General features: G+C 45.2%; 1 protein-coding gene and 3 non-coding genes across 4 annotated transcripts; 1 reads left to right on the forward strand and 3 right to left on the reverse strand.

Annotated features, from left to right (window-relative positions):
- Positions 1–4953: 4953 nt before the first annotated feature.
- On the reverse strand, positions 4954–11197 carry RPS2 (ribosomal protein S2). Its single transcript, XM_040356470.1, has 7 exons — positions 11051–11197; positions 10884–10973; positions 9610–9717; positions 7592–7765; positions 7143–7302; positions 5846–5937; positions 4954–5080 (listed from the first exon to the last, which is right to left on the reverse strand). The coding sequence occupies exons 1-7, from the start codon at positions 11183–11185 to the stop codon at positions 4997–4999; spliced, it is 843 nt and encodes a 280-aa protein (XP_040212404.1). The 5' UTR covers positions 11186–11197; the 3' UTR covers positions 4954–4996.
- On the reverse strand, positions 7418–7558 carry LOC120944574. Its single transcript, XR_005750436.1, has one exon. It is a non-coding gene; the product is annotated as a small nucleolar RNA SNORA64/SNORA10 family (small nucleolar RNA).
- Positions 9010–9149, reverse strand: LOC120944573. Its single transcript, XR_005750435.1, has one exon. It is a non-coding gene; the product is annotated as a small nucleolar RNA SNORA64/SNORA10 family (small nucleolar RNA).
- A 4821-nt stretch (positions 11198–16018) lies between the features above and the next one.
- On the forward strand, positions 16019–16151 carry LOC120944607. Its single transcript, XR_005750465.1, has one exon. It is a non-coding gene; the product is annotated as a small nucleolar RNA ACA64 (small nucleolar RNA).
- Positions 16152–16691: the final 540 nt, after the last annotated feature.

Raw genomic sequence — 16691 nt, forward strand, 5'->3', positions numbered from 1 at the left:
GCTACTGCTCCGTGAATCGAGGGCAGCGGAGCAAATTTGCGGGGGCGCAGGGCAAAATCGTTGCCCTGCGCCTCTGCAAAAAAAGCGCAAATCTTTGAATCCGGGCCAGTGATTGCAGTATTCTAGCCTGTTCCCCCCACGAGGAAATTTTAAAAATCTGGCCTGTTGGTGGGTCCTGAGGACAGGAGTTGGGAACCATAGACCTAGGCCACATAGCATGACGAAAATAAATGTTATTCCCTGAATGGATTTGGGTCTAAGTAGTTTGAATATTTTTTTTTACAAATAACATGGTGCTTTATTGTGCGGAGAAATGTAACATACAGGTCATACAATGATACATTTAGTACTGATGAAATACATATACCGGTAACACATAGAACATATTTTCAGTGTGGAATGAAAAACACTGGATCGTCAGGGCCAAACATAAAGGAACTTCACAAAAATAGCTACATAAAATGCCAGAGGACCAAATACCCTGTCCGGGACGACCGCGGGCCCACTAAATATGAGCACTAAACACACTACTAGGCATAAGGAAAGGGCAATTGTACATAAGAATGGGCTCAGGAGGAGATATCATTACACGTGGCAGCAGTCCCTATCCATGAGTCCCAAATCTTGGCATATTTGGCCAGGCAGCCCCTATGAGCGTAAATTTCCTTCTTATATGGTAGCACGCAATTGACTGCAGAGATCCACTCCCGGAGAGAAGGCGGCACAACCTGAAGCCACCATTCAAGCTCCCCACAGCGGAGAGCGCGAACACCCGGGTGCCTCCTGAGGGAGGATGCCAGGGGCTCCACGGCCAGAAAATACAGTAACCGGGACAATATGCACCCCTGCCTGGTACTCCTACTTAGGGGAAAAGGGGCCGATTAACCAAGATCCTGGCACACGGGTCCTGATATAGGAGGCAGATCCACTTTATAAACTTAGGCCCAAATCCAAAACACACCAGTCATTCCCAAAGATAGTCCCATTCGACAGTCGAAGGCTTTTGCAGCATCGAGAGACACCACGACCCTGGATCCCACTTGTTCATGCACAGCCTGTAAGTAGTTTGAATTTTTTATCTAGATTGTAAGCTCTAATGAGCAGGACCCTCTGATTGCTCCTGTATTGTAATATCTTCCCCAAAGTTGTAAAGCGCTGCACAAACAGTTGGCGCTATATAAATGTCTCGCAGGAAACTGCACTATTAACATAAGTTATTTTTGAAAAACCGATATAAGGTGCGCTGCACTCTAGCAGACATCTTTACTCTCCTGTGAAGTGAGTGTCTCCCACATTTCAGCTGCAGCTCCCAGACACACCCGCAAGTGGCGGGCAATATCCCAGCTGCAGGGCTGACTTGGGGCACAGAGGATGGCTGAAAAGGATCAAAGTAGATGTTCCTAAGAAGAGACTGGCATGGAATGGAAGGCAACTATAAAATTATACACACATGCCTGCTGGTACAATGGGATTGGGGACATGGCATCTCTCAGCCCACCCTACCCGTTTTAAGCACATACTGACTCCCCTACCACCATAACCACTTTGAATCACTGTAGTGGTCATGGTGGTTAGCGTGTTCCTTTAACATCTCTCAAAGTAAACCTCTATACTCATTTGATCATCCTCTAGTGTTAAATTGGGGGGGGCATCGCCTCCCTGAAACAAGTTCTTGCAGGTTTGGATGACTTATCAGGGGAGGGCTGGCAGCCTTAGGGGCAAGTCCAGTCAAATGGCCCATAGAGTGTGGAAAAGTGATGGATCGAGGAAAACGGTCTAAGATTTTTCATGATCACAAGAGGCCCCTCTTACATCAGAGTCCGCACAGAGCCCCCCTTACATCAGAGTCCGCACAGAGCCCCCCTTACATCAGAGTCCACACAGAGGCCCCCTTACATCAGAGTCCACACAGAGGCCCCCCCTTACATCAGAGTCCGCACAGTGCCTCCCATTACATCAGAGTCCTCGTGTCTGTGCAGAGAGAGAAGGGCATGTCGGCACTGGTGTGCGCTGAGGTTGAGCTATGTGTGAAATGAGACATAGCTCAGCTCTGCAGCCATCTACCTCGGAGCCGACACAGGCACGGCTGCACAGTGGAAGGTGAGCAGCGGCCATGACCTGTGTTAACAGAGCTCCAGCAGGCATATTCCTGCTCTGCAAAAACAGCATTTGGTAGTAGCAGCCGGTGGCTGTGCATAGTGTCACCAGGCCGGGGGGAGATTTCCACCCTGCCAGCCCTCCCCCAACTGTTATAGTCATAGTTAAAACTTGATATGTGGCTGCTGTAACACATACTTGTATGAGAAAGTATCCTGTTCTCTTTCTATTGCTTCATTTATGTAAAATCCCTGGTGTTCGACAATTTCCTTGTGCAGTCATATTGGCACAGGAAGGGGCCATCCCCAAAAACTGTCCCCACAAAGTTGAAAGCATAAAAATGTCTTGGTATGCAGACACCTTGAGCATTCCCTTCAGTGGAAGTAAGGGGCCAAGCCCAACCCCTGAAAAACCCCACACCATAATCCCCCCTCCACCAAATTTGGACCAGTGCACAAAGCAAGGTCCATAAAGACAGATGAAAGTTTGGGGTGGAGGAACTTAACTGGCCTGCACCTCAACTTAATAGAACACCTTTGGGATGAATTAGAGTGGAGACTGCAAGCCAGGCCTTCTCATCCACATCAGTGCCTGACCTCACAAATGTGCTTCTGGAAGAAGAGTCAAACATTCCCAAAGACACTCCTAAACCTTGTGGACAGCCTTCCCAGAAGTGTTGAGGCTGTTATAGCTGCAAAGGGTGGGCCAACTCAATATTGAACTTTACAGACCAAGACATTAAAGTTTGTGTGTAAAGGCAGGTGTCCCAATACTTTCGGTAATATAGTGTATGTGTGCTAGAGCAGTGGTCATCAACCCTGTCCCCAGGGCCTGCCAACAGGCCAGATTTTATGTATTACCTTGGGGAGATGCAGACTAGAATACTGCAATCACTGAGCAGCAAATGATATCACTTGGGATGTATTTCAGTTATCTTGCAAACCTGGCCTGTTAGTTGATGACCAATGCTCTAGAGTAAAGCTGGATACCTCATCCAACCAGTGGGTTGGAACTGACAGAGCGCTGCAAAAGCAAAGTTGATGCCACCATCTCTCCCACTGTGTCCTTGTATTCTAAAAGTGAAGAGATCCCCCCCCCCCCCCCCCCCCATCAGCAGAATACACTGATCAGCAAGCACCAATTGTCCCTTTGTCAAGTCTGTCAGCTGGCTTCCGAATCAAATCTTCACTCGCTATACCCAGCTTAACCACAATAAAGATGGCAGCACCCAGCAGCAGTGTTCTTGCCTTTAAGCTAGTATACAGGAGGCTTTTATAACAAATCATATTCGGTAGATTTGTTGAAATGAAAACCTGTTCTGCAGACAGCTCCCCTGGGTCTCAAGCATAACACACTGACCACCCGGGCTGGAGGGTCGGTGTCTGTTTTGTAATCGGTACCCTTAAAATATATATTTTCTCATGTGCCTTCACGTGTACTTTGTCTCATGTCCATATCCCTGTGTGGGAATTTGTTATCCGCTTCCCTTTTTCAGATCTCAATAAAAACATTGTACCAGAAATGGAAACCTGGTGAGTCTCTTAACCACTGTGATTGGACACTGCTGATCACATGGTAAAGGGCTTCTGTGGTCCTTTACCATGTGATCAGCTGTGTGCAATCACAGCTGATCACATGTAACAAGACTTGCCCATTATCAAGCATTTTGCAGGAGACACATGAGTCTTTTGGCCAAAAAAACACTTTACACACCTTCCTGCCCAGGCCAACTTTCAGCACTCACTTTAAATGACAGTCAGTCATGCTACACTGTACCCAAACTGAAATTGTATTCCTCCCAAAAATAGGAGCTTTTTGGTAGTATTTGATCACCTCTGCTTTTATTCATTTAGCAAAATATATATATATATATATATATATATATATATATATATATATATATATATATATATATATATATATATATATATATATATATATATATATATATATATATATATATATATATATAGTTACATTTTTAAAAATAAGTTTCCTGCTTCACTGATGAGCACCAAAATGCAGCACTGGCAGGAGTTTGCCACCGATTGGCATTTCCCTGGTGGTCTAGGATGGCATACCTGGTGGTTTAGTGTGGTGGTCCTCCCTGGTAGTTTATTACAGCATCCAAGGGGGCTGTGCTGATAATACCACAGACCCCCCCCCCCCCGTCAGGAGCGCAGCCAATCGGCTCCCCTTTACGCATGCCTGTCAGATGCGAGTGAGTAAATGGCTTTTCCGGTTTACATCGTAATCAGCTGTGATTGGACATGGCTGATCACGTTGTAAAGAGTCAGACATGTCCTTTACTGAGATCAGTATAGCAGTGTGTCTGACACTTGCCCATCATGGGTGTGCAGAGGCTGTTATTTTGCTGGAAGTCATGATGCCCAGTCAGGAAAACTGAAGTACCGCCTGGCATTCTACTATAGCCTGGGCAGGAAGTGGTAACTACAGCTATGACTTTAAGACCCCATTTACACCTGGGCGTTTTGTAGCTTGAAGCTACAAAACGCTGGAGGGAAAAAAAAAAAAAAAAAAAAAAAAATCTATTCTATGAGATGGTTCACATCTCCACTACAAAACGCCTGAAGCCAGAAGTTCAAAAACGCCTGAAGCTCAAACAAGTTCTGGGACTTTTTTTTTTAGGCAGATTTGGGCGTTTTTCTGTTTTTAACATTGGTGACCCTAGACCTGTCCAAATTTGTGTCAAAACGCAGTAAAAACTCCACAAAAATAATGGTAAAAAACAAGGTGTGAATGCAGCCATCAAAGTGTCAGCCGTGACAAACTACAGTAGGATGGGGAGACAGGTAGGTGAGCAGCAGAACCCTGAATAAAAATTCAACACAAATCTGAAAGGTGAAAACCTTGGTGTTTATTATCTTTGACAGAATATTTAGGAGGTGGCAGGAACAGCAGCAGCCTGGGTCCTCTGCACAGACACTCTGGTGTGAGTCTTTGCAAGATGGTCAGTGTACTCCTAGAGGAAGAGAAACAGATGAGTGCAATTCATTCCACTATACAACCGAGGTGGTGAGCTTCACTTTGCATTCATTTCAGTAAATTGCATGCATAATCTAATGATGGCATATGGAAGCAACCATTGCTGGCCACCTGAAATTTTGTGATGACTTCCTAACTTCAGATTTACAGCAATGCAACCCATAAAAAGCAGAACTCATCGGCATACGGTTTTACAGCATGACAGCCAAGCAACTACAGTGGAACCTCGGCTTGCGAGTAATGCAGTTAACGAGCGTTTCATAATACAAGCAATTTAAAAAAAAATTGACTGTTTGCAATTGTTGTCTCACAAAACCGGCGCCAAGCCTCTGCAGTGTGCAGTACTGCATTTGGCCAGAGGTGGGGGCGCCAGAGCCATTCAGAAATACTCCGTTCCGAGTGTTTAAGGGCAGCCGAACGATCTCTGCTGGCGACTCAGAAATACTCAATTTGGCGGTCCGAGTCTCTGGCACCCCCACCTCTGGCCACATGTGGTATTGCATGCAATAGAAGTCAATGTGGAACGCATCATCTTCATTTCTTTTGACTTCTATGGGGAAATTCACTGATCTACCAGCGATTTGGATTACAAGCTTTTCCTGGAATGGATTGCTTTTAATACAAAGTTCCACTGTAATTACATTCTCAGTACAGGCATGTTAAAGAATCACTCCATAGTTTTTTATAATCCTCCACCCCAAATATGCAAATGGGAACCTGTAAACACAACCACACAATTTACCTGGTATGGGGACTTGGTGAAGATGGTTTCCTTCCAGAGATCAGGAGTCAGATAGTGATAAGTCTTTGAGATGGCATCAAAGGTGGCTTTAGCTGTATTGGAGAAAGAATTGCAGAATTGATAAACAGATCTTAGATAAAACCATCTCCACATATTAGTCTATAGTGTAAAGGAAATGTAATTCTTCCATCAGGCAAATTACTTTCATATGAACAAAACAATTAATAATCATGAATTGTGCACTTTGACCACTTCCCTACCATGCTATAGCCAAAAGCTGGCTACAGAGCAGTCTGAGGGTGTCCATGGGCATCCTCCCACACAGCTCACTGACAGCTGTGAGCTTCAAACAGCTGATGGTAAAGTGCCACTGATTGGACACTGCTGATCACATGGTAAAGGGCTGGTAAAGGGCTGATGTGGTCCTTTACCAAGTGATCAGCTGTGTGCAATCACAGCTGATCACATGTAAAAAAGTCTTGCACATAATCAGCATTTTGCAGGAGACACATGAAAGTCTTTTGCCCAAAAACGTCAACATATTCAAATTTCTTTAGAAATATTACTCTGTACAAAGTAGCTCCTGTGCATTCAATGGCTGGAGAGGATGACTGCAGATCTCCATGTTCCAGGTCACAGTTTGTCTGAACCAAGCTGGTCCAAACCAAACATTAGTTTAATACAAAGCTTCTTCTGATTGGCTGAGTAGGAGGACCGGGCTGACATGGACCGGGCTGACATGCTCCGACTGCCAGAGGAAGCCTTGCATTACAAAGCTGCCTATGAATAGAGCACATCTCAGCCAGACTTTTGTTCCAGGCATGAGACAGGAACCCAGCAATGTGTACTGTAAAGTAGCTGAAGGTACATGCAATACATACAGTGCTTAGAGACATTGCAGCACTTGGTGAAGCAAATTGTTTGGACCAGCTTGGCCCAAGCTATTAATGTGACATGAAACAGACAGACAAAGCAGTGACAGGATCTTGGACCAATCACTGAAGGCAAGATGTGCAAGTATGCACCCCACAGTTGTACATTGTGTGTCAAGGGCTCACCCACACCAACAAAACTGTTTGGCTTAAAGCAGGGGTCTCAAACTGATGGTCCTCAAGCTGTTGCAGAACTACAATTCCCATGAGGCATTGCAAGTCTGACAGCTACAAGCATGATTCCCAGATGCATGATGGGACTTGTAGTTCAACTGCTGGAGGGCCACCAGTTTGAGACCCTTGGCTTAAAGACCATCTTCATGGCCAAAAATTAATTTCTTCCAAAAACCCTGCAGATTACTTACCAAAGTTGCCCAGAGTGGCTGTGCAGCCCCTAGCCGAGGTGTAGCAATCATCAATACCGGCCATCATCAGCAGCTTCTTGGGGACAGGAGCTGAGACAATGCCAGTACCTCTGGGAGCCGGGATCAGACGCACCAGTACAGAACCACAACGACCAGTCACCTGAAGAAAGACAAAGACTTAAGTTAGTCACTTATTTGTAGGCGATACATACTGAAAACTTTGCTAAATCACTATAATATAATCACTTTGTACCAGCACGTGACAAATCATGGTCATTTGTTGAACTTAAAAACAGGAACAGGAAGACCACTTGGAGGACAACCTGCCGTGCATACAAAGCTCATTTGCTGTGTCTCTCTCATAAAAAGACAATCACACAACTCCGAAACGTGCAACTGATCAGAGCTGAGAGACCTCCATCATTGTATAATAAAATCTGGAACATTACCTTGCAGGGCACAGTGTGTGGCTTGCCGATCTTGTTACCCCAGTAGCCTCTGCGGACAGGTACAATGGACAGTTTAGCCAGAATGATGGCACCACGGATAGCGGTGGCAACTTCCTTGGAGCATTTCACACCCAGACCAACATGGCCGTTGTAGTCTCCAATGGCCACAAAAGCCTGAAAATAAAAAAGATAAACATTTATATCATCTGCCATTAGCTATGACTAAGCGCCGATACCCCAGTGCGAAACGCGTCAGCTATCCACCCCACTGTCTGCTGTGACTTGTAAGTGCTGTTTCCGTTTACCATTAAAGGCAACATTTTAAGAATTTCGTGGAAGTGCGGCTGTCCAATCTTTTTCTCCAGCATCTGCCATTCAACTTCTCCCACAGAAACCCTTCACCAGCACATGCATTTCCTGATACAAGAATAGTTCAGGAATTTGTACCCCAGCTTGATTTATATCAAAAGCCAAACCTCCATCGGAGACAATATATGCATTGAGTATCCCAATTTGCTTCCACAAGTCAAACTGGGAGGTCAACTTATTTACACCATACATACGCTGAAGACCAACATGTCTAGTTCGAGTAAACCAGTGATAATTTCTAGACAGATTTTTTTATATTCTACAGATTTATATAGCATTGTTTTAGGGCTGTGCAAAAAAGAAAAAAAAAAAAACTATTTGGATTAAAAAAAGCAAGTTGGTATATTCAGATAAAATAAATTTCCCCCCCCCAGGACCGGCGCCGACACCACGCCGATCTTGAGGAGCAGCGGGCAGGAGTTTTAAGGCCGTGGCTTTGGCCTAGTCCGCGGCGTCCGGCCTCGTGGACTAAGCTGAGGCCTCGCCTAAACTCCTGCCCGCTGCTCCTCAAGACCGGCGTGGTGTCGGCGCCGGTCCTGGGGGGAAAAATGTATTTTATCTGAATCTACCAACTTGCTTTTTTTAATCCAAATAGTTTTTCTTTTTTGCACAGCCCTAAAACAATTTGGATTAAAAAAAGGAAGTTGGTAGATTCAGATAAAACATTTTTCCCCCAGGACCGGCACTGACACCACGCCAGTGTTGAGGAGCTGCGGGCAGGAGTTTAGGCGAGGCCGCAGCTTAGTCCACGAGGCCGGACGCCATGGACTAGGCCAAAGCCACGGCCTTAAAACTCCTGCCCGCTGCTCCTCAAGACCGGCGGCGCAGTGTCCAGCAAATAGTTTTATATAAAATAAAAAAAAAATGCAGATTTTAGGAAATAAAAACCCCCCAGCTCTACACTGTTTGCACAGCACAAAAAAATAGCACAAAGACTCAAGTCACTTATTGTAGGTTTCAGTGATAACATACTTGAAGGACCAAAAACTTTGCTAAATCACTATACCACATTATAATCACGTTGCAGCAGCACTTTAGACAAATCATTCATTTGTTGAGCTTAAAAACAGGAACAGGAAGACCACTTGGAGGACAACCTGCCGTGCATACAAAGCTCATTTGCTGTGTCTCTCTTGTAAAAGACAATCACACAACTCCGAAACGTGCAACTGATCAGAGCTGAGACGGCCATAGTACAATAATAAAATATGGAACATTACCTTGCAGGGCACAGTGTGTGGCTTGCCGATCTTGTTACCCCAGTAGCCTCTGCGGACAGGTACGATGGCACCACTGAGGGATAGGCTGGGGAGGTGTTGGGGCAGCTGGCTCAGAGGCTGAGCCAGGTGCCAGTCCAGGTATCTGGGTGGACCCAGCCATATGACTGCAATCTTTCCCCAGCCTGGACCAGCTTTGTGATGTCAGCCACATTGTCTGCTGAAAATCAGTCAAAGGAGTTGCAGAACGAACTACACACTTGTGATCCCAAGTACAGCCAAACAAGCCCCATTTCTACAAAGGATAGTTTGTTGCCCAAAGACTTTCCCTTACGATACTGGAAAGAAGCCTTAATGTGACTGGATGCTACCAATTCCCTACTTAAGGCACTAGACCCTAGTTGAGGAGCAAGTTCAGAGCATCAAACCCACCTTGAACCTTGTCCGCTGTCCGGCACGGGTCTGTTTCTGCACAGGCATGATCTTCAAGACCTCATCTTTCAGAGTGGAGCCCAGGAAGAAGTCGATGATCTCAGACTCCTACAGGAGGAAAGAATATTTCGATCAAAAAGGAGAAAATGGACTATGTTCCACCAGATCTAAAGACCCGTCAATATTTTTTTGGGGGGGGGGGGGATGCAGGCAAGCTAACTGAGGAACAGGTAGTGAGAAATTTAGACAAAAAAAAAACATTTAGAAGGGAAAAGGTAATTCTTTAGCTTCTATTTTATCATTATAATGCCATATTCTGAGCCTTTTGAGTATGGTATAGACTTGTCCAGTCATTTATATTTCTTTAGTGTGAAATTGTGTTTCTCATTCATATACTTTTAATCATTGTCTGTATTCCTTGTTTTTGTTCATTTTGTGTTTCAGGTGTGCTTGACAAACTCCTGAGGAAGCCAAAATCAAATGGCGAAACATGTAGAGAAATTTGTATGCATATCTGAAACCACATTTTACAATTTAGTAAATTATGTATAAATAAAATTTATTTGATATATTGTGTCGTCTATGCACCTGAAAAGTCCCATTTCAATGTCTTTATATTTTTTTATTAGGGGATGTGGTGCCTATGATATACAGGTGGACAGGTATTATTGAAAATTCAACAATGCACTAGCTTAAAGCGGGAGTTCACACAAAAAAAAGTTATCAGATTGATGCTCATTTTGTGAAGGGGAATGAGTAGTTTTTTTTTTTTTAAATCGAAGCAGTACTTACCTTTTTTAGAGAGCGATCTTCTCCGCCGCTTCCGGGTATGGTCTTTGGGACTGGGCGTTCCTATTTGATTGACAGGCTTCCGACAGTCACATACAGCGCGTCACGAGTAGCCAAACGTCGGTGCGGCTCTATATGGCACCTGCGCACCGACGTTCGGCTACTTTCGGAAAATTGTGACGCGATGTATGCGACCGTCAAACCTGTCAATCAAGTAGGAACACCCAGTTCCGCAGCCCATACCCGGAAGAGGCGGAGAAGATGCATCTCTAAAAACGGTAAGTACTGCTTCGATTGTAAAAAAAAAAAAAAAAAAAAAAAAAAAAAATACCCCTTGACAAAACGAGCCTCAATCTAATGTTAAAAAAAGGTTTTTGGGTGAACCTCCACTTTAAAGGAACCCATATAAAAAAAAAAAAAAAAAAAAAAAAAACGAACCTTTACAACCCTCTTTAAATCCACTTCAAACAAACTAGATGCGTTACCTTAATAGGCAGGGAGAAGAGGTAGATCTCCTCCAGGGACTTGATCTTCATGTCTTTGACCAGGCGGCCGAGTTTGGTGACGGGAACCCACTGCACAATAAAAGACCGTTAAGATACAGTAACCAATCCCCTGGAAATAAGTCACCCGTCCCCAGATCTCTACTCACTTCCTTGTCATCGGCTTTTCCACGTGCTCCACGTCCTCTTCCGCGGCCTCTGCCTCTTCCACGTCCGCGACCTCGGCCTCCACTGCCGAAGCCCCCCCGGAACCCTCCCCTGTTACCACCGGCGTCGTCCGCCATTTGCTGCAATAAAAAAAAAAAAAGGGACAATGCCATATTACAAACAGTTCTAGATTATACAAACCCCCCCCCCTCTATTTTTTGAGCAAGGGCTAGACCCGGGTATGGTTCAACGGGGAGATTCCTTGTTACAATGACATTTCGTGATAAAAAAAGGATCTTTCTAACCATAAGACAACCAGTGTAATGGTGGCAACGGAACGATCAATGTCCAATATGACAACTAAAAGGTGCACTGAGGTTTCATCCACAGAAAAATATTGGCCGAAAATGTCGTTCTAGGCATTTTGCTGAATAGAGAAAAAGGTGGCAAAACGCATTGACACTTTGTCCCTATGGTGCATTTTTCATAGGTCATAAGACGCATCAAAAAATATAGGTGCGTTATTGATGCGTTTCCAATGTCAAGGGGGGGTGCGTTTTTAGAACTGACCAAAAGTGCAGAAATTTAAGAGCAAGCTTTTTTGCGCTACAGTTACCAATAATTCATATTAAAGTGGAACTTTATTCAGAAAATTAAGTCCTAGATCTCTTCAGGTCGACCCCTTTTGCAGGTATAGCAATAAAACATTAAAAATAAGTTCCTATACCAGGGATATGCAATTAGACCTCCAGCTGTTGCAGAACTACAAGTCCCATGAGGCATAGCAAGACTGACAGCCACAAGCATGACACCCAGTGGCATGATGGGACTTGTAGTTTTGCAACAGCTGGAGGTCTGCCAATTGCAAATCTCTGTCCTATACTGTATAAAATCCAGTAATACACTGCCTCGCTCTGCACATGCTCAGTTGCTCCCAGTTTTAGATATTTTTAGGCACTACCAAGTTTTTACAGGCCGATCTGACAGCCTTAGTGCCGGTTCACAGTGTTGCGAATTCTATTGTGAATTTGAGCCGGCTTTCTCAAATTTGCAATGCCGTTCACATTAATGCGTTGCGAATATAAGCTGCAGGAAAAAAGGTCCTGTGCGAGTTTGATCTGAGTGCGATGCAAGTTCAGCTCTATAGATTGGCATTCCCTGAAATCGCAGTAAAATCACATGATTTTGAATTCGCAGCAGTGTGAACCTAGCCTCAGTGCCGGTTCACACTGGGGCGGCACAACTAGCAGATCGGCACATGACTTCAGTGGCGGCTTGCAAAATTACTTCTGTATTGAAGTCAATGCAAGTCGCCCTGAAGTCGTCCCAAAGTAGTACAGGAACCTTTTTCTAAGTCGGAGCGACTTGAGTCACTCCTATCAGAACAGTTCCATAGTACAGAACGGAGCGCGACTTGTCAGGCAGCTTAGTCGCCCCTGTGCGAACCGGTGATCTGCCAAAATGGTTCCGGCTATCGAGATTAAAATCCTCCAATCCACGGGGATGTTAAGGAATGAGCCTGGGAACGCCCAGTCCCGCAGCCCATACCCGGAAGCGGCGGAGAAGATCGCTCTCTAAAACGGTAAGTAAAGCTTCGATTAAAAAAAAAAAAAAAAAAAAAAACACCCGATTCACCTTGACAAAGCGAGCCTCAATCTGTTAAAAAATATGTTTTTGGGTGAACCTCCACTTTAAAGTGGTGTTTCACCCTAAAAACAAGTTTCTATGATATCAAGCATACTAGCGCGAGCTACAGTATGCCTTTTTTTTTGCGCCGTACTCACTGTTTACTGCCGTAATGAAGTTTCAGACTCCGCGCGGGGAATGGGCGTTCCTATGCACAGGGAAGATGATTGACGGCCGGCTATGGCGCGTCACGCTTCCCGAAGATAGCCGAAATAGGACTTGCCTCTTCACGGCGCTATATGGCGCCTGCGCACAGACATCGGAGCTGACTGCGCAGGCGCCGTGAAGAGGCAAGTCCTATTTCGGCTATCTTCGGGAAGCGTGACGCGCCATAGCCGGCCGTCAATCATCTTCCCTGTGCATAGGAACGCCCAATTCCCCGCGGGGAGTCTGAAACTTCACTACGGCAGTAAACAGTGAGCATGGCGCCAAAAAAAAAAGGGCGTACTGTAGATCGCGCTAGTATGCTTGATGGCATGCTAGAAAAAAAAATGTTTTTTTTAGGGTGAACTCCCACTTTAAAGGGGAGGTTCACCCTAAAAACTACTTTTTTATTATTACACTGCCCCCCCCACATTACAATACGATTAAGCCTATTATTTTTTTTTTTGATGCTGTACATGCCTTCGTACAGCTATTCACCCGTGGCTTCCGGGTTGCGAGTCCCACGGGAGTGGGCGTTGCTAACATGTCTGATTGACGTTTTGACCAAAAACGAGCTCCTCCCGTCGCGCAAGTCGCATCACGGTTGGCGAAATGAGTCGAACGGCGAGTCTGCGCTATACTACGCATCGCCGTTCGGCTCCTTTCGCCAACCGTGACGCGGCTTACGCGACGGGGGAGCTCATTTTTGGTCAAAACGTCAATCGCAGACATGTTAGGAACGCCCACTCCCGTGGGACTCGCAAGCCACGGGTGAATATGCTGTACAAAGGTATGTACAGCATCAAAAAATAATAATAGCCTTAATCGTATTGTAATGTGGGGGGGCCAGTGTAATAAGAAAAAGTAGTTTTTAGGGTGAACCACCCCTTTAACCTCCTGGGCGGTGTTCCCGAGTCTGACTCGGGGTGAGATTTTTGGGCTAAAATCGGTAACCCCGAGTCAGACTCGGGCTCGCCTCGCTGGATGTACAGGGAGTGTTTACTTACCTTGTCCCTGGATCCAGCGATGCCACCGCGCTGTGTGAGCGAGCGGGACCTCGCTCGATTCACACAGCGTCCTCCTGTGCCGCCGATCTCCGTTCCCTGCGACGTTACGACGCACGGGGACGGAGAACGGCGCCAAATTCAAAAAAGTAAACAAACACATTACATACAGTATACTGTAATCTTATAGATTACAGTACTGTATGTAAAAAAAACACACCCCCCTTGTCCCTAGTGGTCTGCCCAGTGTCCTGCATGTCATTTTATATAATAAAAACCTTTTTTTCTCCCTGTAAACTGTAGATTGTCCATAGCAACCAAAAGTGTCCCTTTATGTCAAAAATAGTTTTAGATCAGCTAGAAAACAGCGATAATAAATTATAATCACTTGCAGAATTGTGCGATAGCGATTTGTGGGGAAATTCGTCATAAAAAAAAAAAAAATTATGACAATGACAATTCTGCAACTGAGCAAATTTCAGTGATTTTGATTTGATTACATTATTGAATAATTTTTATTATAATTATATTATTATTTGTTATAATTATTTATAGTTATTTATTATATTATAATTTATAATTTTGTTTTTAAAAAAATGTCATACCCGGGATGCCTATTAGAATCTTGTTTGGTCAGATTTAAGTGAGTTATTTCTAAAAATTACAGACCTACAGTATAAAACGCCAAATTTCCTTGCAAATAATGGTACCGCTTTCAGCATGTTTTTTCTGAAAGAATCATACCGCCAGGGAGGTTAAGTTTACACAGGCAGTCCCTGAAATTGAGTTCCAGTTTCAATAAAATATTTAATATATATATAAATTTGGTTTAAAAACACATTTAGTTACACCCTGCATTGTCGGTTGACACCAAATTTCCTATTCAATGCACAAAAAAAAAATACACTAAAGATCACGCAGGACAAAAATGGCGCAGCCAATAGTTCTGCTCACCCTGTGTTGATTGGTTGTGGGGGGGACACAATTGTATAGGTGAATGAATGGCACATCCACATGCAAAGGTACAAGGCCACCACTGATTGGCTCTTTACAAAGGACTTAACCCCACCTCAACCAATGGGGCTCAGCCATGTCATTTTTATTGAACACCATTATTCTGGGTGATGGGTCAGATGTGACCCCATTACAGGCCACTAATGGATGGAAAGGGGGGGAGGGGCGATAGATTTATGGATGACGGTTCCTTTAATAATCTAACCAATCAGCACACACCTAACCAGACCCATCTCCCGAGGCGTACATACAATCAGACCGGACAACAGCCGTGTCCGTACATCCCCACCCCCTCCTCTATGTGAGGGGACACATGGCGGCGGCGGCCCGGTCCCCCCTCTCCCGCTATATCATAAATACAACCGCCATGTATTCCCTCATCCTCCCATCCACCAACACCGCACCCCCGGCAATCATCCCAACCACCGAAACCCCGCGGATGTCCCCCGATTCCTCCCCATCCACCAGCCGCCATCACTTACGTGATTTCAATAGAATAGAAGGCCGTAAAAGGGCGGAAGAGTATTTATATACCCGGCCAAACCTCGCGAGAGTACGATTCGGGCGGGGCGAGGAGGCGGGAGACCAATGAGGGATTGAAAGTGGAGAGCGGGGCGGGGTTAAGGAGGGTGAGAACCAATGGGGTGGGGTGTGTAAGGGGGTGCGCGAGCCCGGGCTCCTTGGTTATATAAGGAGGTGACGCGTGTGCGCGCGTTCTCTTTCTTCCTAGACGGAGGTGAGTAAAGATGGATAAGGTGGGCGTGTCTTTATAAAGCGTAGAAATGTGAGCGTGCTGATAGGGCGGGGCTTCTCCATTCTTGTAGAATGTGAGCTAAATGCTGCACGACGGTATAGGGCCGCGCTACAAAAATGTGCCGATCAAGCGCGCATCATTTTTGGATGGGAAGTGGTTAAACAGTTGCAGAAACAGATATTTTTTATGCTAAATAAAACGGGTTCAACACATCCGGCGTGAATGAGTGGAACTTGCATGGAGTGATTGGGACTAAACATGAATTTCCCTCTTGTGGTTTCTACCCGGGAGAAGTAGATGTGATCAGAGGGACGTTGTCTGCTTTGTTATTAGCGGGATAAAACGCAGGGGAATGGTTTGAAATGCGGCACGGCAGAAAATTGCCACTGGTCTATCCTGTAGCCAATTGGTAAGATCACTGTGCCTATATAACTATTAGAGTATCAAAGCTCATTACCCATAACCTTGTGTGTGCGTAATAAAACCCATACTCTAACATGATATTGGCATGTAAGGCGTTAGGGCCACATACTGGCCAGAGTTTGGAGGCTACTTTGCTTACTTAAAGCGGGAGTTCACCCATTTAAAAAAAAAAAAAAAATCTCCCCTTAGCTTCCTGCTCGTTTTGTCTAGGGGAATCGGCTATTTATATTAAAATATGAGCAGTACTTACCCGTTTTCGAGATGCATCTTCTTCCGTCGCTTCCGGGTATGGGTCTTCGGGAGCGGGCGTTCCTTCTTGATTGACATTCTTCCGAGAGGCTTCCGACGGTCGCATCCATCGCGTCACTCGTAGCCGAAAGAAGCCGAACGTCGGTGCGGCTCTATACTGCGCCTGCGCACCGACGTTCGGCTTCTTTCGGAAAATCGTGACGCGATAGATGCGACCGTCGGAAGCCTCTCGGAAACCTGTCAATCAAGAAGGAACGCCCATTCCCGAAGCCCATACCCGGAAGCGGCGGAGAGGATACGTCTCGTAAACGGGTAAGTACTGCACATATTTTAAAATAAATAGCCGATTCCCCTAGTAATAACGAGCAG

Source organism: Rana temporaria, chromosome 6, assembly GCF_905171775.1.
Source record: "Rana temporaria chromosome 6, aRanTem1.1, whole genome shotgun sequence".
NCBI classification, from domain to species: Eukaryota; Metazoa; Chordata; class Amphibia; order Anura; family Ranidae; genus Rana; species Rana temporaria.